Consider the following 27,398-nt stretch of genomic DNA (forward strand, 5'->3'; position numbering starts at 1 on the left):
GCCCTAGCCCAGGGGATGGGGTTCCCTGGGAGGCGGGAGGCCGGGCCCTTTCCCAGCAGGAGGCCCTGTCCTGCTACCGGAGGTGGGTCCTGCCACACCCGCGTCAGCTCAGGTGAGGGGGCCGGGCCTGCCCGGGGCTGGGGTGGTGGCACAAGGCCTCGGTGCGGCGGCCGGGCCCTTCGTGAGGGGAGGCGGCGGCGGCGGCGGCGGCAACCCGGAACTGCCGGCGGTGCGGAGCCGCCGCGGGAGCCATGCCGCCGCCCAAGGACGTGGTGAAGATCGCCATCCAGATGGTGGGAGCCATCCCGCAGCTCATCGAGCTCCAGCAGGTACTGCCCGGCACCCCCGCACCCCTCCCCGGGCCCCCCACCCCAGCTCACGGCCGGCCTCCCTCTCGCAGAGCAAGCCGCTCGCTTCAGTGCTCAAGGACGTCTGTGATGCGTGAGTACCGCACTCGCTGCCTGCCACCGCGCCGTGACAGGTCCTGACAGCCCGTGACCGGGCTGCGGTGACCCGGTGGCTGCCGGCACCAGCCGAACGGGGCTGTGACCGGCCGCCCGTGGCCACAGGTGGAGCCTGCCCAACGCCGAGCGCTACGCCCTGCAGTACGCGGACGGGCGGCAGACCTACATCACCGAGTCGGTGAGACACCCCTCAGCCCCCGACCCCGCCGCTGCAGCGCCCACCGGCTCACCGGCTCCTTTTCTCCTTTCAGAACCGCAGGGACATTAAGAACGGGAGCATTTTACGGCTGACCACCTCCCCGGTACATCCCTCTGCCCCCCTATCTCCTCCTCCGCTGCGTGCTCTGGTGGGACGTGCCCCTGCAATGGGTGCTCCAAGCCCTCCCTCTGCTTCTGACTCCCTCGGTGACTTGAGCTCATGATGGCTATCCTCTGTGCCTCAGACCCAGCAGAAATAATACAGGCAGGAGACATGTCTCAGCCTTCATTTTCCCTCGGCAGAGCTTGGGGGAGTTTGAAGAGAAACTAAATATCCTGAAATGTTTTGGATGCGTGGGCCAACTCATCGAGTGTTCTTGGTGTCATGCCAGTTTGACCTCCGTCCTCAGCTCCACCTGGTCTCTGCTCTGGTGGCTCTGTTTCTTGGTCCAGCTCCTCACTGGGGCTGCTCTAGCCTGAGACTCCTTCCAAAACTTGCACTTCAGCTCTTACAGCCACCTTCAAGCTTCTCGCTGTCTTTCGATGAGCCCCTTTGGCTTGATTCTTTCCTTCCTGGTAGGACCAAGAAGCACAGCGGCTATACACTGGGATCCAGAGCAAGAATGTGGATGTGAAGACTGACTCACTGAAGAAGCTTGCAGGCCTCTCCCAGGATGTTACCTTTGCTCAAGAGTTCATCAGCAGGAATGGCTTGAAGCAAATCTACTCTATTGTGGAAGAAGGAAATGAGTGAGTATCAGGACGGGACTTTCCTTGCACTCCTTGACTTTTCTTCTCCCTGCTGCATGAGCTCCAAGCTGGGCGTTGGAGTGGACTCTTTGTGTTCCTGACTTGTTGATGCCTGTACTGTGGCTGTGTCCCTGCACGCTGGCAGCCGGGGGGAAGGTCCCCAGGGATATGCAGTCCTGACTCCTAGTGAATGTGCCCAGACTTGAACCTTCCATCCCTTCTCTGGCTGGGTTATCTGTAGCCTCATGGGGTTTGCTACCAGGAAACCTCCTGAGATCATCTTGGCCCCCAGTGCTGCTCCTCATTTCTGCCACCCTGAATGATCCCTCTGTCTTGAGGTTTTAGCTGCAAGAGATTTGCAGGGATCTCGAGAACACCCTGGTTGCCAAATACCAGTGCCTGTGTGACTCTTTCAGGATGTGATGGTGCAGCTCCCCTGAGCTCCTGTCACACAGAGAATGTGGAACCAAGCAACACAGCACGTTTCTTGGAAGCTGGGGGAGAGATATGGGGTGGTTCAGCTTTACCGAGGGCTTGTCTGCAGTGATCTTTGTACCACGGTGATGCAGCTTTCCAACTACTGAAGTTCCTCTGCCTTGACTTCCTGGGGAAGTCAAGTTCCTGGGATGACTAAGTGACAGTCTGTTTTCTTACCCAACAGTCTCTTTCCTTTCTCCTGCTCACTGCTCTCCTCTCTAGCTGTTTCTAACATGCCCACCAATGTTCAATTGCACAGACACCACTGTAGGATTGGAGTGGGGTACCTGGAGCCATCCTCACTGTATTTGTTCATCTGTCCCTCCAGTACAGGGGAGATGCTGGCTCACACCCTGAAAGCCTTCACAGAGCTGATGGAGCATGACTTTGTTTCCTGGGAAAATCTTAGTACAGTCTTCATCAAGAAGGTAAGAGTCTTCTACAGTATCCACAGTTTGTGCCTGTGGGATTCCCTGTTGTCCTTGTGCCCCAGGCTCAGCCTGCCATTGACAGATGGTTTTGCGTCTCATAGATAGTGAGTTACGTCAACATGAATGCAGTGGATGCATCTATCCAGCAACTCTCCTTGTCTATCTTGGAGAATATGGTGCCTACCAGCCGCCTCCTCTTTGAGCTGGTCAAAAAAGAAGTGACACTGGACCGTCTTCTCACCCACCTGCAGGCGTAAGTGGAGAGGCCAGAGCACCATTTGCCCCCATCCTCAGAGCTGGTGACTCTCGCATGCTCCTGCTCTTCCTCCCACAGGACAAATGCCGAGCTGCAGCTGAAGGCGATGGCTCTGCTCATTGCGCTGCTGCTGAGCGCGACCGACGCTGAGCGGCGGGTGAGGGGCACCATGGCAGGGTGGTGGCTTTGCAGAGTCAGGCACCACAGTGCCTCTGTCACCGGGGTGCTCTGCTGAGAGCCCTCAGCTGTCAGGAGTTTTGTCTCAAATGACAGAAGTATCACGGTGGTGGCACAGTGATTGTGATGGCCCAGCCTCTGGCACATCTGAGCTCTCAGGGGTGGGGGCATCCCTGTGATGGGACTTTGGGCAGCTGGGTCCTCTGCTGTGGGGTTTGTGCTCTTTGGGATGGCAGGGCTGCAAGAAGAGCCCAGAGATGTTTAAAGTCTGTGTCCTCACTCCGCCTCCTCCTTTTCTGGGGGGAAATGGTGGTGTGCTGATCTGGGGAATATCTCACAGCCTTTTTTTTCCTAGGAGATGATGGACTACCTGAGGGAGAAGAACCTCAGGCAGTTTATCCACAAGGTGAGGAGTTGGGGTTGTGCAAGGGTCTGCTCTGTGCTTCATTCTCTATCCTTCCTCCCCAGGCCCTGTCCCCTGAGCCCCAACCTTTGATGACCGTGCTTGGCTGGGTTGCCTGTGTGCCCCATACCCCTTCCTTGATAATGCCTGTGGGTGCTGCTCTGCTGGCACCCACGTGCCCAGGGTTGCACCCCCGTCTGCCTGCAGTTCAGTGCACACAGGTCTTGCCCAACCCCAAGGGGAGCTTCCCACTTCCCAACACCCCTTTGAGCAGCAGGACCTGCTGGGATTTGGCTGTTGGGTCCTGTGCTTGGACTGGAAGCAGCAGCATGGGGGAACCTTCTGTCTTGTGATCTCCTGTAGAACATCATCCACAGCTCCGAGCCACTGGGGGATGAGATGGCCCATTACCTTTATGTGCTGCAGTCTGTCAGCCTCAACCTGTGCGAGCATCGCATGAAAACATCCATGGATCCCTACTCACAGGTCTGGGAGTACTCTCCTTACAAGTCTGGACCCGGTCTCTTCTACCTGTGGAAGTAGTTCACATTTGGGTGAACCCAACACATTTGGGTTTGTCCTGGGAGAACCTGCTTCTGTGGGGCTCACCAGCATCCCCTTCTCTCCGCTCTCCCTCCAGGAACAGCGGGATCTCCTCCAGTCCCTGCGCCAAACTGCCTTTGAGTCGGAGAGCGAGGTGCCCACTGGCAGCTTCAGCACCGAGCGCCGGCGATCCCTGTGTGCCAAGGAATTCCGCAAGCTGGGCTTCATGGTGCGTCCCCCCTGCATCCCCTCCCCAGCTCCATGCTGGCTCCACCACATGGCCTTGGTGGCACCTTCTGATGGCTCCCCTAAGCCTGGTATCCCTGTTGATGCTGATGGACCACCATGCAGTATCTCCCTTCTGCTCCCTTCTATCTCCCACTCCTGAACAGCGAGTGCTGTGGAGCTGCTGGGACTCAAAGGCCAGCCCTGTGGCTGTGTTGGGAAGACACTGCTGCTTGAAGAACAAAGCAGCAGCTGCTAAATTGCATCCTCTGTGTCCTCCTAGAACAACAGCAACCCTGCAGAGGATCTGCGCCGTGCCCCACCAGGACTCCTTGCCCTGGACAACATGGTGTATTTCTCCAGGAACACCCCTAATGCCTACAGCAGGGTGGGTGCTGTGCTCTCCCAGGGAACTCCCTGGTGGAGAGGGGCTGGTGGATCTCTACCTTCTTTTCCTTTCCTTGTGATCTGTCCTTGGCCACAGCCAGGCAAGTGTCCTACTGTTGCTCTGTTTCAGATGGAGGCGAGTCCTCCCTGTGGATAGGAGAAGCCATTTGAGGCCAGTCCCTCTGAAGGGTCCCCATAATTTTTAGGGGTTTGCTCACAGCTTGGTTTCCAGGCCTTAAGCAAACTGGGGCAATTTGAGCAAAACAACAAGGGCATGAGCCATGCTCCAACCCGCAGTGCCTGTGACCAGCTCCCACACTGCTACAAGGGAAAGAGGAGGCTGGGGCTGGATTTTGGGAAGAGTGGATCACTTTTTTAGGGATGGCTTTTCCTGTCGGGGGGGACAGCTCGACTAGGAATGCAGGAGGAGCATGGCATGTCTGACACCCACTGTTGGGGCAGCCCTCCAAGTCCATGTAACATGAAGTCATGGCCCTCTTCTCCAGTTTGTCCTCGAGAACAGCAGCCGGGAAGACAAACACGAATGTCCCTTTGCTCGAAGCAGCATCCAGCTCACCCTGATCCTCTGCGAGATCCTGCACATTGGAGAGCCATGTACGTGTGCCCAAGCTTGTCCTCCCTGCCCTGCTGCTTGGGGGACAAGCTGCCCGGGCAGGGGACTGCATCCATGTGGCCACCAGGCTCTAGCATGGCCAACAGCATGGGAAGGGGATGTAAGGCTGGGAAATACCCAGGTTCCCCTGGACACTTAAATCCCCTGGAAAAACCGGGGAGTCTGGCATAATCTGTCCTTCTCACCACAGGCTCGGAGACGGCTCAGGCCTTTTACCCTATGTTCTTCGGGCAGGATCATTTCTTTGAAGAGCTATTCTGCATCTGCATCCAGCTGGTGAACAAGACCTGGAAGGAGATGAGAGCAACCCAGGAGGACTTTGACAAAGTGAGGGGGGATGCTTCTTCCCTGGATGGGAGCACAAATTCAGGGATTTGGGGAGTGTAGCCAAACTGAAGTTGGTGTCCTGGGCCTGGCAGGTGATGCAGGTGGTGCGGGAGCAGATCACCAGGACCCTGTCCCTCAAGCCCACATCCCTGGAGCTATTCAAGACCAGAGTGAATGCACTGAACTACAGTGAGATCCTGAAGCTGCGGCAGACGGAGCGGCTGCACCAGGAGGAGACGCTGGCTGTGCCCGTGCTGTGAGTGGGCTGTGGGCAGGGAGTGAGGCTGTGATGGGGGCCCGAGGCAGGGACAATGCTATGGGGCTGGGAGGTCAGCGAGCACCTGTTGAAATGGCTGTGCTCCTCTTCTGCTGGCTTTCACCCCAGGGAGCTGAGGGAGAAGCTGAAGCCAGAGCTCCTGGAGCTGATCCGACAGCAGCGCCTGCTGCACCTCTGTGAGGGAACGCTCTTCCGCAAGATCAGCAGCCGCCGCAGGCAGGGTGGGTGCCAGACCCCTGCTGCAGGGTGGGGGGCTTGGGAGGGAGGCAGACGCTTATTCCCATGTCCCCTGCCACTGGGGAAGTCCCAATTAATCTGTGGGAGTAGAATGCTTGACTCCCTGGACAGCTGGTGTGGGCTAACCCGTGGGCTGGGAGAAATGGGGAGTGCTGATAAGGGGGCAGCTCCATCCCCCCTTGGGAAGGGCATCTCTGCAAGGGGAGGCTGAGCATTTCCTGTGGCTCTTCTGCTGCAGACAAGCTGTGGTACTGCCGCCTGTCCCCCAACCACAAGGTGCTGCACTATGGGGATGTGGAGGAGGGGGTGCAGTCTCCCCCCATCGAGAGCCTACCAGAGAAAAGTAGGTGATGGAGAGAGAGTGGGAAGGAGGGAGGGGAGCCCTCTGATAACCCCCAGGTTAAGACTGCCTTAAGGTGGAATTGCCCCTCTGCTTGGCTGCTGTGTGGCTGCCCCAGTGTCTGCTGGTATTGTGGGACTGGGAGCTGTGGGAGTTAGGCTGGGGCAGACTGGCTTCCCAAAGGGAGCTGCAGAGTGGCTTGAGCCCCCCACCCCAAGCTGTGGATGGCTGTGAGTCCCCACACTTGGGCTGTACTGGACTCTGCTCACTGGGGACCTGAAGGAGAGGGACAGGAGGAGGGAAAGGGAGCTCACAGCTCTTCCACTTGCCCCAGTTCCTGTGGCAGACATGAAGATGCTGCTGGTGGGGAAAGAGTGTCCACACACAAAGGAGAAGAGCTCCGGGAAGCAGAACAAGGTCAGCACCTCACACCACATCCTGTCCAGCTGGGGATGGGTTTTGGGAGTGGGTGCATGGTGGCAAGTTGGGTGGTTTCATGGACAGAGACCTCTTGGGTCTCCTGGAGTGCAGAGAAGGAGTCTGGGGGCAGCTCCTGCCCTGAACCCCACCGAGGCTGGGAGGAGTCCAGCTGAGCAGCCAGCTACCCCCTGTGCTGTCCCTGCAGGATGTCCTGGAGCTGGCCTTCTCCATTGTGCACGACATGGAGGAATACTGCCTCAACTTCATTGCCCCCACCCGGTACGAGGTGAGCTCCAAGGGCCGACTGGGGAGGCACAGAGATGTCCTTGCCAGGGGACAGCAGGCAGGGGAGGGAGTCGTGTGTGTCCCTGGGGGTGGAAGCCACAGCAGGGGGGAGATGGGCTCTCTGGCTGCCCAGGGCCGGTGCCAGACATGCCCGTGCTCTGCTTCCCCAGTTCTGCCTCTGGACAGATGGGCTGAATGTGCTCCTGGGCAAGGAGATGACAAGTGAGCGAACGCAAACAGACCTCGATGTCCTGCTGTCCATGGAGCTCAAGCTGCGGCTGCTGGACCTGGAGAACGTCAGCATTCCTGACAATCCCCCTCCTGTCCCAAAGCCCCCCAGCAACTTAAACTTCTGCTATGACTTCAGCCATGCAGAGCAGTGAATTCCTCCCCGTGCCCTGTCCCCACCCTCTATGCCCCTCAAAATCAAACCCCTCCTTCCAGGCTCTGTCCTTCATCTCTGGCCCAAAGGGACAAGCCCAGGTGCTGGCTGGGGGCTTGGGTGTCCCACCCTTTCCTGCCTGTGTCCTGCTCTCCTGCAAAAGCATGGGAATGAGCCACAGAGCATCAGCCTCCTGTTCGAGGGGGGTGACCTGGCTGTTCTGTCCCACTGCCGTGGGCAGGGTGAGATGAAATACCAACAGTTAAACCCCTTTGTGATGGCACTGATTCCCCCACACTTCAGCCAGGCTTTGGGCAGAGAGGGTAAGGATGTGGGCAGGAATAAAGGTACAGGCAGCCCTGGGATAGCTGGAGGGTGAGTAACACTACAAAGGTACGAATCTGCACTGCCTCACTTTCACCATCTTTGTAGGGGATCCTTTCTGGACAACAAAGTGGTTAGAAAAAGGGTAGAACACACCTTTCCATTAAGTTGGCATCTCCAGGGCATCATGTGCCTGCCCTGCCATGTCCCTCCTGCACTGAAAGGTGTTTTTGCTGAGCCCTCTGCACTGTCCTGAAATGGGGGTGTTTAGGGTACAAGCCCCCTTTTCCCAGCACCATTCAGCTGGGCCTGGTGTGAGGAGGAGACCCCGGTCTGCCCATCATGCCAATCCTGGTGCCTTCCCCCACCTGGGGCAGATACTTGCACACTTCAGCCATGCTGCTGCACTACTGCACCACGACAAGCTACCTCCTCCCCAGCCCCACAGCCCCCATCCCAGTGCCCTGCACCTCCTTGTGCCTGCAGCTTCTCCCAAGGGTGTTGTGCTAACAGCCACAGGTCAGCAGGGATCCAGCTGTGCCTCTGCCTCCTGTGTATTGGGACAATAAACGCTTGTGGAGAGCTCAGAGCTGTGTCCTTTCCAAAGGTCTGGGGAAGGCCTCAGACTGACTGAGGGTCAAAAGGGGCCGAAGTGGGTAAGGCTAGGATGGCAGCACTGTGGGAGCTGGGCATGAAGAAGCTGGGAGGATGGCTGGCAAGAAGATCTTGTTCCTGGTGTTGAGGCGCGTGCTCAGAGTTGAGTTCCCTACAGCTAAGACTACAGCTAAGGCCATTTCCAGCCTAGGAAGGCATCGGAGCACTGTGGATAGTCCCAGTCATATGCTGGACAGGCTCAGCTCCTGCAAATGAACTGGTGCCTCTAGGGCTTCCAGCTTGGAGAGCAGCATCCTGGTCCTACAGAGGCTGTTCCATGGGAAGATGAGGCTGGCAAAGGCAGTGTCTGTGAGGCTGCTGCCCTGCAAGGCCAGGGTCTGCAGCCTCAGCTCTCACCTCGTGTCAGACCATCTCCCAGGAGGCAGCCAAGCTATGGTGAATGCAGGCCAAAGGCTGTGCAGAACCCCAGCACAGCTGGAGTGCTGTGGGAGACCTCCAAGAGCCAAGGGGAGGTGATGGGCACAGGCTGGCCAAGGGGCTGTGAGGGGAGCTGAAATGGGAAGGGCTGACATCAGCACCCCAAATCCTTTGGCTGCGCAGGGTCGGGCTGGGGAAAGGCCTTGAGGTTCCCAGGGGATGGGAAGCAGAGAAACCCCCCGAGGACTTGGCATGCGTGTGTCCCCAGGCCCACCGAGGGGAACGTGAGTCTGGGCTCTTCGGTACAAGAGAAACATAGAGTTCCCAAAGCAGGTCCAGCGGAAGGCAACAAAGATGATTAAGAGTCTGAAGCATCTCTCTTAGGAGGAAAGTGAGGGAGCTGTTCAGCCTTGAGGAGTCGACTGAGACGACCTCATCAATGTCTGTCAGTATCTGCAGGGAGGTGTCAGAGGATGGACCAGGCTCTGCTCGGTGGTGCCCAGCAAAAAGACAAGAGGCAACGGGCAGAAACTGATGCACAGGAAGTTCCACATGAAAATGAGGAAGAACTTCTTCGCTGTGCGGGTAGTAACACAAAGGAACAGAAAGGTTGCCCAGAAAGGGTGTGGCGTCTCCCTCGCTGGAGATATTCAAAACCCATTTCTGGAATGACCCTGCTTGAGCAGAGATGTTGACCACACGACCCCTTTCAACGTCACTATTTTACGATTCTGTGGGAGGGCCCCCAGGCAGGGCCGTCCCCTCCCGGCCCGAGGCGGGCCCGGCCGCCGGCCCCGGGCTCTGTCCCGCCGCTTCCGCCGCGTCACGGGAAGCGGAGCGCGGAGCCGACGCGGCCATGGCGGTGAGTGCGGGGCCGGGGTTACGGGGTACGGGCTCCGGGGAGACGCTGACCGCCTCTCTTGGCTCCGCAGCCCAAGGGGAAGGCGGGGACCAAGGGCAAGAAGCAGATATTCGAGGAGAACCGGGAGACGCTGCGCTTCTACCTCCGCATCATCCTGGGAGCCTCCGTGAGTGCGGCCGGGAGAGCCCGGCGGGGCGCGGGGCCGGACCGGGGCGGGAGCGGGCAGACAGGGAAAGCCGTGCCGTGCTCTCTCCACAGGCCATCTACGCCGTGGTGAACCTGGTCATCTTCTACTCCGCCGCCTCCGCCTGGACGTGGGTGAGTGCCGGGCACCGTCTTCTGCCCCGGCGGGGGCACCTGGGCTGAGGTTCATTCATGGCCCCCAGGCCCCCGGGGTCGTGGCTGTCGCGGCTGACAGCGGTTTCTTTGTTGCAGGTCGCGTTCCTTTTCAGCTTGGTGGTCTACGGCACCAGCTACCGGTCCATGAACTCCATGGCAAAGCCGTCTTTCACAGACGATGGCAGCCTTGCTGACGGGGGAATTGATCTGAATATGGAGCAGGGGATGGCAGAGTGAGTGTCCACACCCACACGAGTCCAGGTGAGCAGGACCTGCTGCCTGAGCGTGCACGCAGAGCCAGGAGAGGCCCCCGAGGAGAAGGCTGGGCCTCAGCTCCCCCCCTCAGCTTGCCCACTGGCATGGGCATGAGGGGAGCTGGAAGTCTGTAGCCATTTTTTCTGAGAGTGTACCTTAACTGTCCTTATTACCTGAATACTCGGCTTGGTGTGCCCCAGTCAGGAGCCACCAGGTGGGTGTGTCAGCCTGGCATGGTCACTGTCCATAGGGCTGAGCTGCAGAGGTAAGAGATTACAAAGGGTTCAGCAGGAGCAGTTTACAATCATCTTTCAGTTAACAAACAGCACTGACGTGCACACTGCTGCAGCACACAGTGATATGTATTTTCTTTTTAAACTGGCATTGCAGGTAATGCTTGACAGAGCAGAAGGGCACATGCTGCCAGTTACCCCATCCTGGCTGCAAACTCATCATGGCTTGAAATACTCTACACACTAAAAATTCTCCCCTCTATCTCAGCCAGCTCCTGTCACCTCCTCAGCCACTTCTGTGCCCCACGCTTGTGCATTCTTCATGTCTCTCTGCAGACAGCACCAAGTGTTTGCCTGTCCTGTGTTCTTGGCAAAACTGTCTTTTTCTTGGTCAAGGAATGCCACAGTATTGTAGGAAACACTGTAGTAATTCCTGCAAAGCGCTGCTGAATAAAATTAGGAGACAGCAGCACTGGTACAGCAGAAATACCTTCTAGATTTACGTGTTTTCCAGCAGCAAGCCTCAAACTAGTTATAGAAAATTGCCAGGTAGTTGTGGACACATTGGGCTTTGCTCTCTATCCTCCCTGCCCTCAGCCTCTCCCCGTTGGCCCAGCCTGTGCTGGGGATCTTCAGTGTGTGCTCAGCAAGGTGCTGGGGTCCTTGGCTCCTTCCTCCCGTGTCTTTGGCCTGCAGTTCCAGGTTTACCTCTGTCCTTCCCTTGCTGCCAGGCTTTTGAAGAAGCACAGTGGAGCCTTATTTCCAGCTGAGCCCTCTGTGTTGTGTCAGGTGTTCTCATGCTGTCAGGGTCATACATTGATGTATATAGTTTTATTAACATAAGTTTTGATTTTTGCTTGGGGATGTTATCAGCAGGCAGTGGGGAACAGAACCTGCTGTCTCTGCACAGAATGAGCTCTCATGGTGTGTTTGGGTTGGTGGAATGGTACCTTTTCTGCCTGCAGCAGGAGTGACTGGGATGTCTGGTGCAGGAGACTCAGACGAGGGACAAGGTGGCCAGGAGGAGAGGGGGTGTGACTTGTGAGCTGTGCTTTGACCCCCCTCTTCGTTTCCATGCTGGTCAGCCAAGTGTTTTTCTCCCATTTTACACTGGTTTGGCTCTCTAGAGTGGAATTGCGAAATATTTTGAATACCTTTTTAGTGAAACACAATGTGGGACAGTCAAAGAGAGAAAATACAGAAGTTTGATGTTTGAGGTGTGCTCCTGGTTGTGGAAGATGCCTCTGGGAGTTGTGGAAGGCACTGAGACAGAGTGCCTGATAACTGCCCTCTGTGTGTGTGATGGTGCTGTCAGGGGAAGTGACTGACAGGAGGCAGCACAGGGATCCCAGTACCTGCTGTGAAAAGGTGACAGGCACAGCCATAGCACTGCTGCAGTCCTGGTTGCAGATGTGCTTCCCTTGCTACTGAGGCAGAGAGGTTTTTCTGCCTGAGCAGTTGGGGTAGGGTTTATGACACATTAAAATGAATTAATGCTTATCTGAGGCATGGGCTATGCAAAACACGGGAGGCAGAGCTCTAAAAGCAAAACCTTCAGAGCTGAAGTTCCCATCCTTACCCTGTACCTCTAAATTACCTCTCTGGGGATCAGGGAACCACCCTAGGCTAGCAGTTACTTCAGAAAGCAGTGGATGTTTTCCAGCCTCTCAGCTGCCTGTGCTGCAGCTGATTAATGCTGCTCCTTTGGAGCTTCTTCTGGAGCACTCTGGATTTCATGGCATTTCTCTCATGCTTTCTGTCGCTGAAATGGATGCTTTGTGTTGCTCTGGGGTTGAGGATGGCCCATCCTGCTGGTCTCTGGGAGAGTTGGGTTTGGTGGGAGCTCTGTCTTCGCCCCTCTGTGGCCTCTGGTAATACCAGAGGTCACTGAACCCTTAGTGTCTTGTGCTAGAGCTGTTAATGGTGGATTCTGCAGTGCTTGAGTCAATGTTGTTTTTGCCATTGCCTTTGTTTTCTTGTCTGTTCTTGGATGTGACTCAAGGGTTTTTTATTCCAGCAGATGATTTAACCAGAGTGAGAGTTGGCCTTTTTTCTAAACCTTCATGGCACTCCCCGAGGCTTGTGTTGAAAAACTAATACCTGTTTACCTCTCCTGGGTGTCAGATCCCCTGAGGGTGGTGGTTGAGGTGTGGGCAGCTTATTCCCCTCCAAAGCTGCTCCCAGCTATGCCTCAGGCTGGCATGGAAGAGCCGGAGTCAGATAAGCAGGAGGGGAGGAGGAGCTGTCTGTTGCTGTAGCTCAGCTTGCGGTGTGCTTGTCCTGCAGTGACCCCGAGTGTGTCTGTCAGCCTGTGAAATGGCACAGGGAATGGCTCCCTTCGGCACAGCCAGTCGTGAGCAGTTACACTTCATGTCATGATAGGTGTCAAATCAGTGAGTGCTGGCTGCTGTTTCAGCTGTGGGGGTGGGGGGTGGTTTTGTTGCTGATTTCCAGCCCCCAGCAATTCCTTAGCTTTCTCAACGTTCTTTTTTCAGAGGGAGTTCATCTCTTTTAATTCATCAGAGTATTTTGCTGTTGTTGTTTGTTTACTGCTCTGATTCTTCTCGATAGCTGTGTGTGGCAAAGCAGGGACAACAAAACGCAGGGACAGTCCCTGGGTTGGGCAGGGTCGCTCCCCAGAGGCAGTGCAGACCGTGCTGGCAGAGCAGCTGCAGATTGTGCTGGCAGAGGAGACTGTGCTGCCGTGTTTGGCAGGGGTTGGAATGAAAGCTTAATACTTTGCTTTTCTTCCCTCAGGCACCTCAAGGATGTGATCCTGCTGACAGCTATAGTCCAAGTGCTGAGCTGCTTCTCGCTCTACATCTGGTACTTCTGGCTCTTGGTAAGCCCCAGCCCCTGCTGTTTCCCATCTTGCTCTGCACTGTTGTTTTTCCCTGTCTTCAGGATGGAGGACATTATTTATCCATTTCATTTCAGTGTCCTGTTTCAGGCCTGAACTATTTTCTGATATGTTTTTTAATCTCTTTGTCAAATCTTGTTAAAAATGAGGCCACACAAAGCAAAGAAGTCGTGATCCCTGTGAATAAACCACGCAAAAACTAGGCTGGCCTTTGTCTTTCCCTCTGGTCCCATGAAAGGGCAACAAGCAACATGAGGCAGATCAAAGCTGTCTTGGTTCACAGAGTCTTTCTGTGTCTGGAACAAACAGTATTTCTTCTTGTTTGGCTTTTTCATCCATTCAGCATGGACCAAGGCTGGGATCTGCTGGACACTGTGCCTCTGGGTAGATAAAATGCTATAGGCTTTCATTCCCCATAACACACCAAACTCTTTCTGCTCCTGAAACATTTTTCATGTGCCTCCAGCTAAAACTGCTTGTGCAGAAGGAGAAAAACATCTCCATTTAGTTAAAAAATCCCACAGTTGCTTTGAGGATATCCCACAAAGGTACAGAAGGCAATTGTGGGAGCACGGAAGGTTATCCCAGTTCAGTCCTTGATCTCATTTCAGTCCTCACCCACAAATTTCTCTCTAGCTGGCCTGGCAGAGGGCAGCCTAGATTTGGCTGTCCCCTGGAGACCATCTGGATTGCTTTTTTAATAAATTCAGAGAAATGTGGGTGTATTTTCCAAAGGAAGGAGAGGCGGAATGTCTGGACCGTTGGATCCCTCTGGGTAATTCAGACCTGATTGCTGGGATTTCCGTGTATGAAGCCTGAGGACTGTATATGTTCCTCAGCCACGACATGAACTCAGGCCATTTATTTTGGACGCCTGCCACTGCCTTTGATTTCCGTGCACCCTGAGATGCCTCTGATCCAGCTGCTTTGTCCTCCTCAGAAGGACTGGCCCTACTGCCCACAGCACCCCCTCTGCCAGCACTGTTCCCAGAGTGACCGAGTTTGTGCCACGTGTGTTTTGCAGGCTCCGGGGCGCGCTCTCTACCTTCTGTGGGTGAACATCCTGGGGCCCTGGTTCACAGCCGAGTCCTCGCCCGCCGCTCAGGAGCCAAACGAGAAGAAGCAGCGCCGACAGGAACGCCGACAGATGAAGCGCTTCTAGCCCTGCCTGGGGACAGATCAACACCCTCTCCCATCTCCATGCTGTTATTTCATCAGGGATGTGACCAAAACCAATCCGAAACCACCACAGTAGCTCTGTTGCCCTCTGTCACTGCTGCCATTCCGCCAAAAAGAGGCCGCAAGAGACTTCCTCTGGTTGGGTCTTAGCACAGGCTGAGGCCTTGCTCCTTGGGCTGACAAGGGGGTGATGCTGGGATGTGTGTAAATATCTTTTTAAAGCAGTGCTGTATTGCGTTCAGGGTTGGGGAGTGCAATGTTGGAGGAAATAATACATTAAAGAGCAGAGTCTTAATGGACCATGCTGGCAGTGGGTTCATGTAGGGGAGCTGTGAAAAGTGCCAGCATATTTTTGGAGAGCTGGACCAGAGGGGAGCAGAATCCCCAAAGGTAAGTGCTCTCCTCCCTTTCCCAAGCTTGGTCTGTGCTGCCCTGCCTGCCACAGCCTCTGCACCCTGTGCAGAAACTGCAGCTGCCCTGAAGGATCAGGAGTGAGGGGCAGCTGGGGATGCTGTGAACAGGGCTTGCAGCCAAACTTGGAGCTTTTGGGATTGAGCCTGAACTCACTGGAGCCACAGATTGGCCTGTGCTACCTTTGTAGGAGCTCAGTGGGATGTAAGACAAGAAGCTGTGGGGTTGGCTTGGTTTGTTTTGTTTTTTTAAGACTGTACTCCCAGGGGGGCCATGACGGCTGCAGAGTTCATGTGTTAAGAGACCAGGAACAGCTCATGGCAGTTTTTACTTTTGCCTGCTTTGATTTACTGATGTCCCTGCCCAGTATGTTGTTTGTCACACTCCATGACTCCTTCCAGCCCCTGACGCACCAGCTCAGACCACGCAGCTTTGCCTGTGCCAGCAAGAGGCACAGTGGGTGTTCACAGTGGTGCCAGGCTGGTTTTTGATGCTATCCACAACCTTTTGCCCACACGTCTTTTCCATTATGTCACCTTTATTACACACTTTTTCCTAACATCAAGCCCAATCCCCACCCTGAGTCCTCAAAGCCAGGCAGGGTGGCTGTAGTTGGGGTGCAGAGCTGGGTGGAGATTGGTAATGGGGGATTAAAGTCCTTCCTGCTGCTGGTCGGGGACGTGAGGGAAGGGGCAGGGAGCAGAAAAGGCATCCTTGGGGCAATCTGTGGGTGCAGTCCAGCCCTTATTCCCTGCCAGGCACAGCCCAGAGCCCCCAGCCCCGCCTGCTGGCCCCAAGTTAGGTGCCTGCGCAGTGATGGGAGCACTCCCAGTACCCTATGGAAGTGCCCCCATTGCAACTCCCCCAGCACAGCCTTCTGCACTTGGGGACCAGCACATTGCCCCAGCTCCGCCCTCGCTCCCCCTGAACCCTCTTCTCTGGCTCCCCAAAGCCACGTGGAGCCACACAGCCGTCCCCAAAATACACAGGGACGATGTAGGGGACACATCAACACAACCACACGGGCCCTCGGCCGCGCTACCCTAGACAGCGGTACATGCACTGCGCCCGCCTCGGGCTCTGCCCTCTGCTCCAGCCCCAATAAATACCCAATAAACAGCACCAGTTACACCCTTGGGGTGCTGGTTTGGGGGAGGTGCCCCTCAGTCAGGCAGCAGCTGCTCCAGCTCCTCCTCATTCAGGCCATTGGTGGTGACAATGTGATCCAGCTGCTTCATGTACCGCTCCAGATCCTGCATGAAATGGGGGATGCGGGCCTTCTCCAGGACCCCAAATTTCTTCAGCCGATTCACATCTTCATAGGAGACCTGGCGGGAAGCACGGAGATGGGGTCAGTCCCCTCCCTCCTAAACCCTGGCAGGTGCCATGGGGGGCATCTGGTCCCCTTGCAGCCCCCCGGCTCACCCCCCCCAACTGCCCAAACATCCCTCTGGCTGTGGGGAGGCAGTGGAAGAGCTGCTGGGAGTGTGGGATTTGCAAGGATTTGTGGGTTTGGTAATTTTCGGTCACTGTAAGGACAGGTGACAGCAGGACTGCTGTGGCCAAGGGCCAGAAAGGCTTAACCTGCTGGGTTAAGCCTCTTCCCAAAGGTCTCCTACAGAGGATTATGGATTGTCCTGTCCTTCCTTGCATCCTACCCAGCACAGCCTTCCCCTGCTACACAGAGACCCATAAGCCCAGGGAAAGGCAAAGAGCTGAAGGGGTGCCAGGTGAGGGCTGGTTTTTGGGAAGCCATGAGATCGAGGGAGCCCGAGTGAGCTTTGGGATGGGATGGTGAGATCAGCCACTCCCTGCCCACCCTCACCCTGGCTGTTACCTTTCCAAGTGCAGCCAGCAGTGGGAAGTCAATGGTCTGCCGATGGCGCAGGATGCGGAGAATCCCATCCAGGTACACCTGGTCCTTACTGAAACAGCCTGGAACAGCAGAAAATGCCTGGGAGAGGGCTCCTGGCTTCCCATGGCTCTCCACTTGCCTGAATGTTTGCTGACCACAATAACCAGAATGAGGGCACTGACCACAAGTGTGCCAGGGCTCAGGACTGCTGGGTCCCAAGGGATGAGCGCTGGGGAGGCAGCTGGGTGCAGTGAGAGCCACCAACCCCACTGGATTACTCTCACGCTTCTTCCCAAGTATCTTTTTTAAGGGTAAACCACTGCAAGCATCCAGATGTATCCACAGTAACGCTCATTTTTCCTCTCCTTTGCCTGCTGCTTCCCCAAGAGCTTGTGTGAGTCGCTCCCATGGGACAGGGAGAGTGGTGCTGGGGATGGAGAGGGATGCAGGGACTGGCTGCTGTGGCTGTGTTGGGAGGAAAGGGTTAAAAGCAAAACACTGATCTGGAGGATTGTAAATTGCTCAAGTGACCTTGCACCTGGGTGGAACTCTTGATAAGCCTGTGAACAGCAGGCTAGTGATCCTCTGATCTTGTGTTCCTCTGCCCAGGTGTTGGGTGTTGCTCTGGGGTTCCCCCGATTAGCAAGGTAATGAAAATAAATTTACTCTTTGTGTTCTAGCCGTAAGTTTGTGCCTGTTCCGTCTGCCTGTGCCAACTCACAACCTACAGGACTGGTGATGCTCAACCCACACAGTAGCAGAACATACCCACCCTCTGTTTTTTCTTAAAAAACAGACAAAGAAAATAAATAAATAAAATTCCTCCCAAAGCTCAATTCACACCCGCCAAGTGGTACCTGGCTGTGAGGTGTCCGTCTGGCCCCGCTTTGCCCGCACACAGTACTCCCACCGGACACCAGCATCCTGCACATACTGCTCCAGGTCCTGGAAGAGGGCGGAGAAGGAGAGGCGGCTGGCCCGCTCGATGGTGTAGTAGAGCAGGGCTGCCCGCCACAGGAAGGGCTGCTTGCGGAACAGGACACTGTGCAGGCTGGCCAAGCCTTCCTCCGTGGGGTTGGCAGGCTTCAGGCTGTATTGCTTGCGGCCCTCGGAGCTGTGCCAGGGCTGGCGGGTGTTGTTGACTCCCCGGATGTAGTGGGTGCCTGCGGAGGGGGGACAGGAGTGAGTGCCATCAGCCACAGCTCCAGAGAGCCCGACTCCCACCCTACCCATCCCAAGTCGCTGGGGTTGGGGCCAAATCCCAGCACCCATCAGTGCCTGCTCCAGTCTCGGCTGGTGATGATGGCATGGGACATCTGTTTGCTCCAGTGCCCAAGGGGAGGCCAGGACACAGATAAACAGGCGGGTGCCCAACACCCCTGCTTTGCACACAGTGAGGGATCCAGGTGGCCTCAGCCCCTTCCAAAACCTGCCCAGGAGTCACCCTTGAGGATCCCTCCTTGCAGGACCTGTGGGTACTGCCTTGCCCCAGGGCGTTACCCCAATGATGCTCACAGCATCTCCCCACTCTGCCCCCCACCCACAGCCACCCCCCACTGACCTATCTCGTGGCGCAGCATCCCCTCCAGCCAGTGCTGCCGGGCTCCGGCCAGGTTGATGGCCAGCGTGGGCCGGCTGTCCTCCACCATCATCACTGCTTGGGACAGGAGGTCATCAGTGAGCTGCACCACCACCTGCAGAAGAAGGAGGAGGAGGCAATGGCCATCAGCAGGGTCCTGGCTCTCAGCAGAGGCTGAGATGGTGGCAGATGGTCAGAAAAACCCACTGACACCACGGATGGCACCATTTGGCACTGCTGCACCATCACTGGATTGTGCTGCAGCTCCCCAGAGGAATGGCAGACAGGAAGAGCCATTGGGGGTGGGGGGGATAATGAGAGGAGAGAGATGATCTCATGCAGGGATGAAGTAGCTCCTTTAATCTCTTTACAGCCAACAAAGCTGACTAGGCACTGTGGGGGAGCAGGCAGCCTCCTCCAGCATCCCTCTGGCTCCAGCATCACCCTCCCCGGCTTGTTCCCAGGGGCTCCCCACACTTTTGTGGCTACACAGGATGGACATCCTCTGGAGACCTGCCTGGTCCCCCTTCTGCATCCCCACTGGCAATGGGATGGGGCAGCAACTCAGGCCATCAAAACAATCCCACTCTGAACACCTAACAGCACCTGCTTTGTAATGGCTCTGCATCCCCCAAGAAACATCTGAAGGATCCAAAGCTCTGGCTCCATTTTCATGGACTCCTCCACAGATTCTCCCATTTGAGGCTTCAAGACATGAACAGTGAGGATGAGTCCATGCCAGTCCACCCTCACAGGAGGAACCATGTGTGCTGGCCACAATTCACAGCAGGGATGGGCACTACATGTGCAGGACTACTCAGCATCTTTATACAGGCAAAACTGGTATTTTGAGAAACCTGGCTATCACAGGTGCTGGAGCCAAGAGAGCTGCCCTCCATGAGTTAATGTGCCAGCCAAACAGCACTTTCTGATTACCTAACTTCAGATCTGCAGCAACTCAAAGCAGCAGCATCACCAAAGGAGATGGTCCCTGGGAACTCTTGCATCAGAGGTTTGGCAGTGGCAAACCTCAGGATAGCAATCAAAATCCCCTACATACTTATTAACTCCACAAACCATCTATCATTTCACAGCTGACACTCTTCAGGATGAAAACACATGCACATGTTACCACATGACAATTCTTCTCTTATTAAAAAAAAAAGAGAGGAGACTGAATTGGTTTGCTTTAATTCAGATTTATTATTATTATTATTATCATTGTTATTATTATTAATTGTGAAAGCCAAAAGTGCAACCTAACAGAGTCCACCGCTGAGCAAACAAACAGCATAAAATACTTACAGTGCAACTGCTTACCTGGGTTAAAATATACCAGCGTGGAATGGAATCCCTCCAATGCTGAGAAGAGAGCTGCCAGTTCACCTCTGACTCCTTGTGTAGAACCAGCCATCCAGGAGCAATGGAAAGGGACTCTGGGCATTGTCAGAGACCACAGCTTCTTACACTGCCCACTGCAGCCCTTCTCCTGCTGCAACAGCCCATCCTGCTGAGCAGCACCAATAGCCTTGTTTAGGGACCCTCCAGCTTTGCAGATACAACCAGGGCTGCAACTCCAGCCAAAATCCTTCTTCTGGAGCAGCAGCATCTCTCAGTCTGTGAGCTCTCTCATTCTGAGCAGCATCCCCAGTGCATCCTTGTGGTCCATGCTTCCGCTCAGCTTTTGTGAATGCACTGATGGAGAAAGAGCTCATCCCAAGGAACCAAGGGAAGGCTTCTGGTGGTCCCCATGGCACCGGGGTGTAGGTTCCTGTCTCTCCCCAGCAACCCGGCGCTGCTCAGGACCTCTGACACTGAGCAAGCAGCTCAGAGGTAGAGGGACACCACTGATGGGATCCCAGGAGACACTGTTTAGGCTGACAACACTCCACAACCCCAGGGATTGCCATGCAGCACTTACCAGTGGGGCCAGATGTTTCTCTGCTGCAAGCTGTGAGCCCATTGAAATACATATGGAAACCTCCAGCAGCATCACGTCTGTCCTGAGTCAGAAGAAAAGCAGAAGAGCTTCAGGATCTGCAGCTCAGACCCCGACAAAGCAGCTTTTGAGGGCACAAAGTTAATTTCAGCATGAACACTTACCCAGGAGCGCGCTGCCTGCGGTGCTGGAAGCGGGATCCTGCCTTCGCCGATCGGTGCTGGGGACAAAGGGCAGCTGCAGTGGCTGCCACCAGCCTGGCCACGCTGCCTGCCAGGACTGCCTGTGGGCAGGGACGCACCAGCTGCTCGTGCTCTGGGCTACTGCTATCCCCACACGAGTTTCTTCTCTTTTAAGCAAGCCATCACGATTAGTGCATATCAGGGAAGCAAAGGGCACGGCAGAACAGACAGGGCACAGTTGGTGAAAGTCAGGAATCAGATACAGGTGCAGGGAGGGAAATACACGCCTGAAACCACCCACTTCCCCGACAGGGTGTGAGATTATCAGTGATGCAGAAGTTTCAACAAGTGTTGGTCTTGTACAGGGAGCAAGCTCTGCCAACATCGCTGTATCAAGGGCAGGTGAAACCCTTCTCTCTTCCCTACCCCAGACACATCCAGCAAAATTTCCAATGGATAGAAAGGAACAAACCAATGCTTTCATTGTTTTAAGAGCACTTATCAAAAGTCCCAGATAAAACAGCCACACTGATGTGCAAACAGTGACTGAACCCTGCATTGCCTTGAATCACAGAATGTCCTGAGTTGGAAGGGACCCACGAGGTTCATTGAGTCCAACCCCTAATAGCTCTGAACACAGAGACAATTACACAGGGCTGGAAGGATGCCAGTTGTACACTAATATGTAAGAAAATCGATGGCTTTCTGCCTAGCCAGAGCTCAATTAATGAAGAAGAGAATAGCTGAACTTAATCAATTAATAAACCTGAGAGAGAGAGCTCAACTATCAAGTTATAAGTGCAGGTCTGTAAGACTGGCAGCTGCTTGGCTGGGTATTGGAACTGGCTCTGGGCACTCAAAGGCAGATGAATTATAGGGAAACATCTGCAGAAATCCTTTCTGTCCCAAGCAAAGGCTTAGGAGGACCAAGGTGCCAAATCCACATCCGAGAAACACCCTCACGAGGCATCAGGGCAAACCAAGGGTGCTTGAGGAGGAACATCCTTGGGCAGGAGGGACCTCAGGGGACCACTCATTCCTGCTTTTGCATGCATGGAACGCACTGGGTACCACTGGGCGAGGTGATGCTTTGGAGAAATGCTCATCATAACCCTCTTTGGAGACAGAGGTGAAAAATCAGAGGTAGGAAATAGAGTCTGGCCAAGCAGCCCCACCCCAGCCAGCACTGCACAGTCCCTGCCCTGCAGCCAACAGCCCCAGGAAGCCATGCAAGCCAACCCACGCAAAGCCAGGTCCAGAAATCCTTCTCAGACCTTGAACCCAGGACAGTGGAAGTGTTTTGCCTACACCTTGCTGGCATAAGGGGAAAAAAAAGCTCCTTAACGGCAGCTGTGGGATGTCCCATGCTGGATGCTGTGCGGGGTGCAGAGAAACCAGGTTAAGAGATGCTGAACTTCTCCCCTGGCTCCATCCCAAATGGCTACTGTTGTATCTTAACCACGTATTTCCCAGCCTTAAAACCCGAGCCTGGGGTTTCAAAGCACCATAACGCAGCACACCTCGCAGGGCAGCAGGAAATCTCTTCCCCTGGCTTTGCTTTAGGACATGTGGGTTAAGGCAGCTGTTGGAGAAGTCTGCCCTCCCACTGCCAACAGCAAGAGATGATTTCCTGACAGTAATTGATGCCTCATGCACATGGCAAAAGGCTCCTGGCATGGCCACACAGTCAAGCAGCAGCTCCTCCCTCTCTCTCGAGCACAGAAGGGAGATACACATGGAAAACATCACAGGACGTCTGTGAGGAACCAGCACCCATGTCCTAAAGCCAGGGTATGGTGAAGCTGGAGGTGAAAGGACACCACTGCTCAGAGCAGAAAAGTTTCCTCTTTGTAACCAAAACATTTCTTAATCTGAGTCCTTTTTATCAGAAAATAAATATTTTTCTGTATTTTACAAGTGATAAAGGAGGGACACGGATTACCTCTCCCACACAGCCTTCCTTCTGCATGTACTTTCGGATCACAGACCAGATCTGGCACTTGCTCAGCAGCCTCCCGCCCGTGGCGACCTCAAAGCTCTCATAGGTCCCGTACTTCTCCAGGACAGTACGAATGATCCTGATGGCCTGTGGCACGCAGAAAGTACAAACATAAGCACAAACACCTCCTCACTTATAAATACACCCTAAAATCCCACGTGCAACAAACCCAGTGAAGGTAACCCCTGATTAACGCCTCTAAAATGTGATGTGGTTTTACAAGACCTAAAAAACCAAGGAGACTGAGCCAGCTGGAGGTGGCCACCAGGACAGAGGGACACTTCACACAATCAACATGACCCCACAGCATATTCTTTCTGCTTTTTGTCACCCTTGCAGGCATCTCTTGTGGGAATGGGGCAAAGCAGAAGCGAAACTGCATCATCGCGGTGTGGTTAAATCCATGATTATTTTCAATCTTTTCTGCTTTCAGTTCTCCTTGCAAACTCTGGTGCTTGCACAAAGACCTCTGGCTTCTCAGCTTGCTTTTTACTCCCAGAGTTTCTTACTCCAGGGCTAAATTCCAAGCTCAGCAGTGATGCTATTCATCACCCTCTGCAGTGATGCTGCTTCAAACAGAGTCTCAGCACCACCAGCCTGCTGCACGCCCACCAGCCTTCTAATAAAAGCATCACGTGCTCCATTATTCACATTAACATTTATGGAGCATCTATAAAATACGAACATTTATTAGCACATTTCCTCCCCAAAAGGTGTGTTTCCATTGTGGATATTTTCAAGCCATTACTTTCTCCCATCATTGGAATATATATTAATATATTAGTATAATATTAATATAATATTAATATAATATTAATATAATATTAATATTATATTAGTACATAATCCAAAGCAGATGACTTTCAACCAGTTCTGGAGGTTTTCCAGCAGTTTTACAGCATCTGCAAACCTGGCTGGGTTGCTGCCAAGCTTCCCAGCCCAGGACCAATTGTTGCCCCTCCCTAGTCCCTGAAGTTACCCAGGATCAGGAGATGGGTGCTCACCACCAGTACTGGTGCTCAAATCATTCAACACCCCGTAAGACAAGAGGAAATGGCTCAAGTTGTGCCAGGGGAGGTTTAAGTTGGGTATTATGAAAAATTTCTTCATGGACAGGGTTGTCGAGCACCAGAACGGGCTGCCCAGGGCAGTGGTGGAGTCACCATTCCTGGAGGTATTTAAAATATGCAGATGTGGCACTTGGGGACACGGTTTAGTGGTGGGATTGGCAGTGCTGAATTAACAGCTGGACTTGATCTTAAGGGTCTTAACCCATCTAAACAATTCATGATCCTAAGAGGGGCTTTAGGTCTGCATCTGGTCAGCAACCTCCTCCATCCCTGCAGAAGGTCCTGATTTTCCTTCCCTGGACAGTTTTCACAGCTGGTTTTTATTCTCAAGTCACTTATGGTGTCTTTCCAGGAGAAGCTGTGCATAATTTTTCTGTTGTCTGTTTTGTTTTCTGGGGGGTTGGGGTAGGGTTTTTTGGGGTTTTTTTGCTGAATAATCAGGCTCATTTTTACAGCACTGCAAGGTACCTCCAGCTGACCACGGCAGAAAAAGGACCTTTCATCCTCCCACCTCTGCTCAGCCACTTGCTCTCTCTCCTCCCAGGGGACCCAAATCACTGAGCCAAGAGAAACCCAGCACAGCTGGTGCCCAGGAGTAATACAACCAAAGAGCTCTTCCCCAACCCTCAGAGCACATCCTGGCAAGCAAAATTCCTGAGATTCCAAGTTTAATGTTCTGAGCGTCCCCAAATCATGCACCCACCATATGCAGTGGGATAACAAATCCTCCAGCCCCAGCTCTGTGCTGGTGCCACTCAAATTCACATGACAAACCAGGGATGTGATCTCCAGGATGATGAGCCTCCACGGGGCTGGAAGAGTCCTCCTGGTTTATTTAAGTTTTCTGTTAAAAAAATAAAATAACCCCCCAAGTACATGCAGAGCACATGCAGGGAGCTGGTGCTGGTTTGTCTGCTTGTGTCCAAGGATGCTGACTTAGCAAAACGTCTCATTTATTTATGATCAATGAAGGTCTTTGAAAATAAAAGCAGTTTATAGAGCTAAGAGTTAGCTGGCAAGGAAAAATGCTTCCCAAAATAAAAGAGACTGGAAGGAGGTTACTGCAGGGTAAGAGCAAAGGAACAGTGCCATGAATGCTGTCCCATCGGACCGTCACCGGAACACTTGGAGAAACATTGGCAGAAACACTCAACACTTGATATCTCTTGCAAAAGCTTTCACAATCCACAGTGGTTACAAACCCTTAATTCCACTCACTCAAAGCACTGCCCAGAGAAAAATAATCGGAATGATCCATCTTTTACTCTGCTGCAAGTCAGCTGCACCAAAGGAGAAAGCACAGGGTGAAAGAGCTCTGAGCAACTCATTTAATGCCCGACTCTGGGAGTAAAACACAGGAGGGAAATGCCAAAAGCTGGCGAGGTCTGAAGGCGTCAGAGTGTCTCCCCTGCAAGAGCCTCGCTGGCACCACTTTATCTGGGGCAGAGGTACGGCACACACCAGGAATGACAAACTGCTTAGAAAGCTGTTTACAGAAAGGGCCTGAATCATCTGGATAATAATCCAGGCAGAGACACAGGCAGTGATGCGGGAATAAGTAAACATTCAAAGAACAATAAATAAATCAGTGAAGAAGTTGTTATTTGAACAAGGAATTCCCAACTGAGAGGTGCAAAGAAACACCTCTGGCGTGCCAGTCTGAATTCAGGATAAGAGGGGGTTTTTATCTGCTCACTTGTTTATGTGGCAGAAAGGATGCTCTTCCCTGAGGCAGGATGCTCACTCCCAGGTGCAAACTGGTTTTGGGACACGGCCAGGCTCCCAGCTCCAAGCAAGAGGTGAAGGCACAGAGCAGCTCTACTCCTGCATCCACAAAAGGCTTGTTTGTGGGCAGAGCACCCTGAAATCACACTCCTGCCTCTTCTCTCCTGTTGAATGACCAGGAGCTGTTTTCTCACTGCCATCCCCATGGCAGAGAGAAACTCACAAACATTTCAGTAGGGTATAAGCCATGGAAACAGTTAAGCAAAAAAATACAGACTCCTTAAGTGGAGTCTACACCAATTAATATCATTACTGACCATGTTTGCTGATGCCTTAAGGATGCTACCACACTGGACAACCTTTAGGCCTTCCCAAAAAAAAGCCAGACTCAACCGCCAGGTCATTCACGCTAAGGACCACTTCCCATGCTGTCACCCATGTGCTCCAGCTCCTTCACAGTTATTTCTACAGCAGCAAGTGCAAAAACATACCAGCAAGGTGTCTCTGATGGAGCACAGCTGTCAGCATAAGCAGGAGCCAGTTTGATCATAGAAACACAGACTGGTTTGGGTGGAAAGGGACATTTAAGATAATTTCATGCCAATCCTCTTCCATGGGCTGGGACGGCTTCCACTAGACCAGGCTGCTCAAAGCTCCATCCAGCCTGGCCAGTGGGTATGGATGCTGGCAGCATCACCCAGCACCAGCATGACCCATGTCACCCACGGAGCATGTACCATTGCTGCAGGTAGGTGAGGTTACTAAGAACAGGTTTAAGAAATCATAGGGTGAGGGTGCTGAAGGCAAGATGCAAAAGGTGTTAAAGGGAGAGGGATCAGGAAGCAGCTGGGAAGGAAAGCACGCACATGGATAAGAGGGAATGGCATTAAATTGAGAAAGGGTGGGTTTAAGTTGGACATTAGGAAGAAATTCTTCCCTGTGAGGGTGATGAGGCACTGGTACAGGTTGCCCAGAGAAGCTGTGGCTGTCCCATCCCTGGAAATGCTCAAGACCAGGCTGGATAGGACTTGGAGCAACCGATCTACTGGAAGATGTCACTGTCCACGGCAGGCTGTGTGGCGTAATTAGATGGTCTTTAAAATCCCTTCTAACCCAAACCATTCCAGAATTCTAGGACCATGCACCATCTCCTGGCCAGCCCCACCACGGAGCAGTCCCACCAGGACACATCCCGCTGGCATGTGAATACCCACATCCTCGCACCAGCCCACGGGCCGGCTGGGCTCCCTCCTTTCTCTTCCTCCTCCTTCCAGGCCGAGCATCCTCACCCGGCCCCGCCTCACCTGAGCCACGAAGCGGTCGGAGGCGGCCCCGTACTTGTCCAGGACGGCGGCGGGCACCGGCTCCGCGTACTCGAACTGCGGGTCGTAGGCGAAGCTGGAGCGGAAGAACCGCTCCCGCTCCGCCTCCACATTCCGCGGCCGCAGCGCCACGAGCAGGCAGGGGCTGCGCCGCCCGCCGCCCTCCTCCCCGCGGCCCCGCGCGATGTGCGGCAGCGAGGCGGCGGCCCGCAGCCCCCCGCGCCCCGCCGCGCCCTCGCTCCGCCGCGTCCCGGCCCCGGTTTCCGAGAGGCGGCGGGTTCCCCGCGGGCAGCGCGGCGCGGGGGGCGGCGGCGGGGAAGGGCAAGGGCAGAGCGGCGCGCCATGGCCCGGCCCGCCGGCCGCCCCCGAGCCCATGGCCCCCGAGCCCACGGCCCCCGAGCCCGCGGCCGCGGCCTCCAGCGCGGCGGCACCGGGGCTGCGCCGGCTCCGCGCCCGGCCCCGCCCCGCCGCCCCGAGCACGCGCCGCCGCCCGCCAATCAGCGCCGCGCTCGGCGCGCCGCGGCCAATGGGAGGGGAGCGCTGCGGGGAGCCCCGCCCCGCCCCGCCCCGCCCCGCCCCGCCAGCCCCGCACCGCACCGACCCGCCCCGCCCCGCACCGCACCGCCCCGCACCGCCCCGCCCCGCACCGCACCGCACCGCCCCGCCCCGCCCCGCACCGCCCCGCACCGCCCCGCCCCGCCCCGCACCGCCCCGCACCGCCAGCCCCGCCCCGCCCCGCACCGCCCCGCCCCGCACCGCACCGCACCGCCCCGCCCCGCCCCGCACCGCCCCGCACCGCCCCGCCCCGCCCCGCACCGCCCCGCACCGCCAGCCCCGCCCCGCCCCGCACCGCCCCGCCCCGCACCGCACCGCCCCGCCCCGCCCCGCCCCGCCCCGCCCCGCACAGCCCCGCCCCGCCCCGCCCCGCCCCGCACCGCCCCGCACCGCCAGCCCCGCACCGCACCGCCCCGCCCCGCACCGCCCCGCCCCGCCCCGCCCCGCCCCGCCCCGCACAGCCC

General features: G+C 55.2%; 3 protein-coding genes across 5 annotated transcripts; 2 read left to right on the forward strand and 1 right to left on the reverse strand.

Moving 5' to 3' along the window:
• Positions 1-102: 102 nt before the first annotated feature.
• Positions 103-8,124, forward strand: ELMO3 (engulfment and cell motility 3). 3 transcript variants are annotated; one of them, XM_032122116.1, is made up of 20 exons: positions 106-329; positions 401-441; positions 570-642; positions 716-766; positions 1,243-1,412; positions 2,218-2,317; positions 2,422-2,573; positions 2,655-2,733; positions 3,109-3,159; positions 3,520-3,642; positions 3,797-3,928; positions 4,208-4,312; positions 4,818-4,926; positions 5,136-5,272; positions 5,365-5,528; positions 5,658-5,770; positions 6,025-6,129; positions 6,461-6,543; positions 6,752-6,832; positions 7,002-8,124. In XM_032122116.1, exons 1-20 carry the CDS (start codon positions 252-254, stop codon positions 7,212-7,214), a joined length of 2,160 nt encoding a protein of 719 aa, XP_031978007.1. In that variant the 5' UTR covers positions 106-251; the 3' UTR covers positions 7,215-8,124. The 3 variants fall into 3 exon arrangements, with proteins under 3 accessions (XP_031978008.1, XP_031978007.1, XP_031978009.1); XM_032122117.1 differs by lacking the exon at positions 4,818-4,926 and having other exon boundaries at positions 103-329; positions 5,180-5,272; XM_032122118.1 differs by lacking the exons at positions 106-329; positions 401-441; positions 570-642; ... (7 more) ...; positions 3,797-3,928; positions 4,208-4,312 and having other exon boundaries at positions 4,728-4,926; positions 5,180-5,272.
• A 1,200-nt stretch (positions 8,125-9,324) lies between these two features.
• Positions 9,325-14,597, forward strand: TMEM208 (transmembrane protein 208). The gene is made up of 6 exons (XM_032122125.1): positions 9,325-9,431; positions 9,502-9,597; positions 9,690-9,749; positions 9,867-10,003; positions 13,016-13,100; positions 14,143-14,597. Exons 1-6 carry the CDS (start codon positions 9,426-9,428, stop codon positions 14,278-14,280), a joined length of 522 nt encoding a protein of 173 aa, XP_031978016.1. The 5' UTR covers positions 9,325-9,425; the 3' UTR covers positions 14,281-14,597.
• A 629-nt stretch (positions 14,598-15,226) lies between these two features.
• On the reverse strand, positions 15,227-26,838 carry KIAA0895L (KIAA0895 like). Its single transcript, XM_032122121.1, has 6 exons — positions 26,362-26,838; positions 22,206-22,349; positions 18,125-18,257; positions 17,421-17,726; positions 16,546-16,643; positions 15,227-16,036 (listed from the first exon to the last, which is right to left on the reverse strand). Exons 1-6 carry the CDS (start codon positions 26,752-26,754, stop codon positions 15,872-15,874), a joined length of 1,239 nt encoding a protein of 412 aa, XP_031978012.1. The 5' UTR covers positions 26,755-26,838; the 3' UTR covers positions 15,227-15,871.
• Positions 26,839-27,398: the final 560 nt, after the last annotated feature.

Source organism: Corvus moneduloides, chromosome 12 (assembly GCF_009650955.1).
Source record: "Corvus moneduloides isolate bCorMon1 chromosome 12, bCorMon1.pri, whole genome shotgun sequence".
In the NCBI taxonomy this organism is placed as follows: Eukaryota; Metazoa; Chordata; class Aves; order Passeriformes; family Corvidae; genus Corvus; species Corvus moneduloides.